This window comes from Branchiostoma floridae, chromosome 14 (assembly GCF_000003815.2).
Source record: "Branchiostoma floridae strain S238N-H82 chromosome 14, Bfl_VNyyK, whole genome shotgun sequence".
Taxonomy (NCBI): Eukaryota; Metazoa; Chordata; class Leptocardii; order Amphioxiformes; family Branchiostomatidae; genus Branchiostoma; species Branchiostoma floridae.
In genome coordinates, this window is record NC_049992.1 from 14,388,457 (window position 1) to 14,392,866 (window position 4,410).

At 40.2% G+C, this 4,410-nt stretch overlaps 1 protein-coding gene across 1 annotated transcript in view; it reads right to left on the reverse strand.

Annotated features, from left to right (window-relative positions):
* Nucleotides 1-2,033: 2,033 nt before the first annotated feature.
* The window catches only part of LOC118430166 (SET domain-containing protein 4-like), a 6,690-nt gene continuing 4,313 nt past the window's right edge, over nucleotides 2,034-4,410 (reverse strand). The window contains exon 7 of the mRNA XM_035840875.1: nucleotides 2,034-2,040. Within this exon, the coding sequence (XP_035696768.1) occupies nucleotides 2,034-2,040 (7 nt within the window). The remainder of the gene's footprint in view (nucleotides 2,041-4,410) is intronic.

Sequence of the window (4,410 nt, forward strand, 5' to 3'; positions counted from 1 at the left end):
GTATTTCACTGTGTACATTGTTACTTTGGCACATTTACCTAAAATCATGACGATCCATCTACATGTTGTCGACTTATTCTCGTCCAAAGTGTGAAAGGAAATCGGCGACTGCAGTCCCAAACAATCCGCTAAGGGGTCCAAACTTAAAGCACTTACTCTGTCGCAAGGGCTATCTGCCACTCAAAAATCACAACCACAGCATGTCCAGAACTCGAGATATAAAAAAAATTGAGGTTCTGCTGCAGTACCTTAGCAAGCCGCTAGGGGGCCATTATCAAACTTGACCTTCGTTTTTCCGACCCCTAGCTACCTACCAAATATCATCAGAATCCATCCAAGGCTTCTCGCATTATGCTATTAACACACACACACACACACACACACACACACACACACAGACTTACAAGCCTCAAACATAACCTTAGCCATTCTTGGAAAGGTAAAAATAAAACTCTCCCATTACACAGGGCTCGAAATATCACCTGCACGTGCAGGTAAAATGAAAGCTGGCCGACTCAGCCTGCGCACTTTTCCTGATGTCTAGGTGCGCCTCACTGGTCCATGTACTGGCTTTACATATACACGTACATGACGCTAAGGGCAGACCTCAAGGAAAGAGGTCTTGGACCATTGCGGTCTGAAAGAAAACTGTGGGAGCTCAGGAAGCTAGCAATGAATAGGATACAGTGGAAAAAGATGAAGGAAGATTGAGTGCTGATGCAGAGTGTCCAGACCACTGCATCAGCAGAACACAGTGGACTACTATTACACTGCAAACAAAATTACACCAGAAAACGCTTTTACAAATTATAAAAAACAATTTGCACATGTACATGTGCCTAAGATAGTGTCCGATGCTTGTATAAAAGGAACTTTCCTGGAAAAATGGTTTTATGCGCTTTAGTTGCTTTAGCTTTAATGATTTGCCAGTTAATTTGCCAGTTTGCAAAAGTTTACGTCTTTTGCATTGAAACATGACCATAGCTGAGGTCTGCACTTAATACTTGCATACACTGTATTAAATAGCACCAGGTAGTGCCACATGCCTTCCTGCTCAGACCCCCCCCCCCCCATACCAGTGGCCATACATTCTGTGCTTTCATGCGGTCTATGTGCTGTTGAACGCCTAACAAAGTTATAATCTGGTTGTGTCCCACTCTCTGACCTAAAACAACAGCCTCCCATCAGCTCCCTGCATCTCCTGGACCATTTGTACAGCATCAGTTTTCTGGCCAAACATAGTCTCCCCGATGTTAGTGTGATTATTATAATATTATGTCTTCATCTTGTCTGACATCCGTTGGCTGCCTTTGACAGTCGAGACTGCCCTGATCCCTCAATGACAACTTTGTGACTGTGCGAACAAGCCGGGGCCACGAGCTATACTCCAGTCGCAGCTTGTGATTTGACTTGTGTATGGCTGACAGAGTTGGAAAATCATGTGGCAAACACCAAAAGCTCTCCAGACTATTGTATATCTTCATCAGTTTCAAACAGACATTGGCACATGACTTGACACCTTCCCTTTTTTGTCTTGCACGCTCTTTGTTGTTTCACTGACGTACAATCTACCATCTTAGGTGAGTCTTCAGTGATGCTATCTTGCAGTTGCAAATGACATTGCCTGCCTGTGGGTCTGAGAAGCCAAACTTTCCAAGCGCAGAACTGAAATGCAACAATGATAACACTCTGCATTTGCCCCATCTCGGAAATCCTTTTCTTGCCTCCATAAAAAATAGGGGTATTTTTTTTAAATTTACGTGTCTGTGTTTGTGTTTCCTGATATTTATGGTCAGCATAACTTAAGAACCTCTGGATGGATTGTAATGATGTTTCGTATGTAAATAGGTGTTGAGAAGACAAAGGTTAAGATCGATTATGGGTCCCCTGGTGTGTGAACCTGGTAGTACAGCATGCTTAGGTCTTTTGTATCTGTAATGTCCTGGACACTTCTATGATCATGATATTTTAGTGGCAGATATTTCTTGAAACAAGAAAGATGCTGTGCAGGTTAAAGCCCCTAGCAGCTTGCTCTAGGAGCTGGAATATAATTTTTAAAACATTGATAAGGATACTAGTATTAGTTTTAATTAAACAAAGTAATACGCAGTCGGTCCACAATGACAGGTCACGATAGTGAGGATATGATTTGTATAAGTATTGAGGAAAATCTGTAATTCTAGTGTTTTACATAAGAGGACTTTTATGCACATTCAGTATAATTCATGACAGTGAAACATTAAGAATTTGCGACTTAACATTAACAGATACTAATGATGCAAATAAGATTCTAGTTTGCATAATGTCAAAATACCATAATTTCTTTGTAGTAAACGTTTGGGATAACAAAATTGTTCCATGTGTTTAAGTTAGAGTTAAATGACTTGTGTAAAATGTGCAAGTCAGTTGCTCCAGACCCTTGCGATTTACATCATTTAGTCCTGTCTATTGTAAGCTCCTCGCAAATCATCCCCTAGGTGCGAAGAGAGTAGTGGGTCCACCCAATACCTGTCCTGATGGCAGTTGTTTAAAAAATGCACAAAACTCTTCACATCATACTTGCCATACGTCCCCCTGTGTGATTACTGCAGCCACGTGCCAGCTCCTTCCACGCTTTTTAAATAAGTCTGTCATCTGCTCTCTAGACTTTAATGGAAGGAATTAATATTTCATGTGTTCGAGTGTTCCTCTGTGTTTTGTACCTAAGAAAGACTACTGTCTATCTCAGCACATCCTTCAGAGACAATCTCAATCATTCTCATAGCAATGGTTGTTTGTGAGTCAGTTCTTACAGTTGACGTTGCTTACCACCGTTCCTATAAACCCTTGGGCCACACACTGGTGCATACATGTATTAAGCGGGGGCCAGTCTACTGTTTGTGTTATTGTTATTGTTATTGTTATTGGGTGGGCCGACTACTCACTCTTTGCAGCCAGGGGCTGAATTGCGAGGAGCTTACAATAGGCGGGGCTAAATCGCAAGGGTCTGGAGCGAGCTGCCACTCAATACGACTGTCGCAAGTGTCTGGAGAGCTCTGTTCCCATGTAACTTGTAATTTGAATACCATGCAGATCCGTGTGCAAACAGTTTTTTTGCAGATCCCATATACTGTTTCATTCTAACATAGATGTCGGAGATCATATTTGGCAATTTGTTGTATTTAACACAGTTTTGTATCCATGGTATCACATTTCTGGTGTCCTGATAACCCCCATGCAGAGCCTTTTTCATTGTGCTCAACATAGCAGTAGATATATGCGGTGATTTGATAAGGTACCTTAGTGACATTAGGGAGGAACAATAAAAATATGTCAAATCAGCATAATTCTTTTCAAGTATCCTTATATCCCCCATGCAGAGCCCCAGTTAATATTTCCAACCAACCAATCAATCAAACAATTAAAGTATTTTGTGTTATGCATGGTTTACGACATGACATGAGCAGAATGTGCCAGAAATCTTGACTCTCAACTGCGGTATTTTGCTTGAAACATGACTAAATGCCCCCTTAGCAACGGCCTTAGCAACAGTTTTGCTAATGATTCTGAAAGAAATGACGTTAAAAAACAGTATTCCTGCATCTATTTAACAATAAACAAAACAAAATTTCTCCTTACACTTCTACTGAGATAACCAGAGCAAAATACATCGGAAAAGTTTGTTCTGCATAGCAGTTTTGTTGTGGAGTATGATCCATAACCTCCTTAGCAACGGCCTTAGCAACGGCCTTAGCGACGATATTAGCAATCGAATATGACAGATGTGTCAACATTCACACATTCATATCTCCGGATCGCATCGACGGATTTTAATGATTTAAAGGTTGATATGGAGGGTATGATTTGGACGGTAGGTCTAACTCATCAGTCAAGGCCCCGTAGGTAGCACAATTAATTGTCTGATTTTGCAAAGTAAACAGTTCGTTTTTTGTTACAAAAAATGTCTAAAAATCGAACTTTTAAGACACATAACTTTTGGACAAAGGTAAAATTTTGGGAAAAAATGAACATTTATGTATTTCCCATGAAAAGTTGTACCAGCCTACCAATTTTGATGGAAAAATATTGATGTTTAGTTTTTTGCCCCTCCCCCTTGGAAAATTGAATTTTTTCACCTGTGCAGAATACGTGTTCTACCTTTATGCTTAGCTAGCAAAAAAGTGATACCACAATTTGGGTATAAAAATCATACTAGGTGATGGACCAAAGACCCCTCTACCGGAAAATTAGGTCAAACCTTTTCTGTAAAGTGGGTGCAACGAAATCACATTTCTAGGCCTCTCTCAGGAATTGGCTCCTGTACTAATACATATCTATCTATCTATGTACTATTTATCTATCTAGCTATGTATACTTGCATATGTAAAGATGTCGATTTTCATTATTACCCGAAATATATTTCAACTTTAA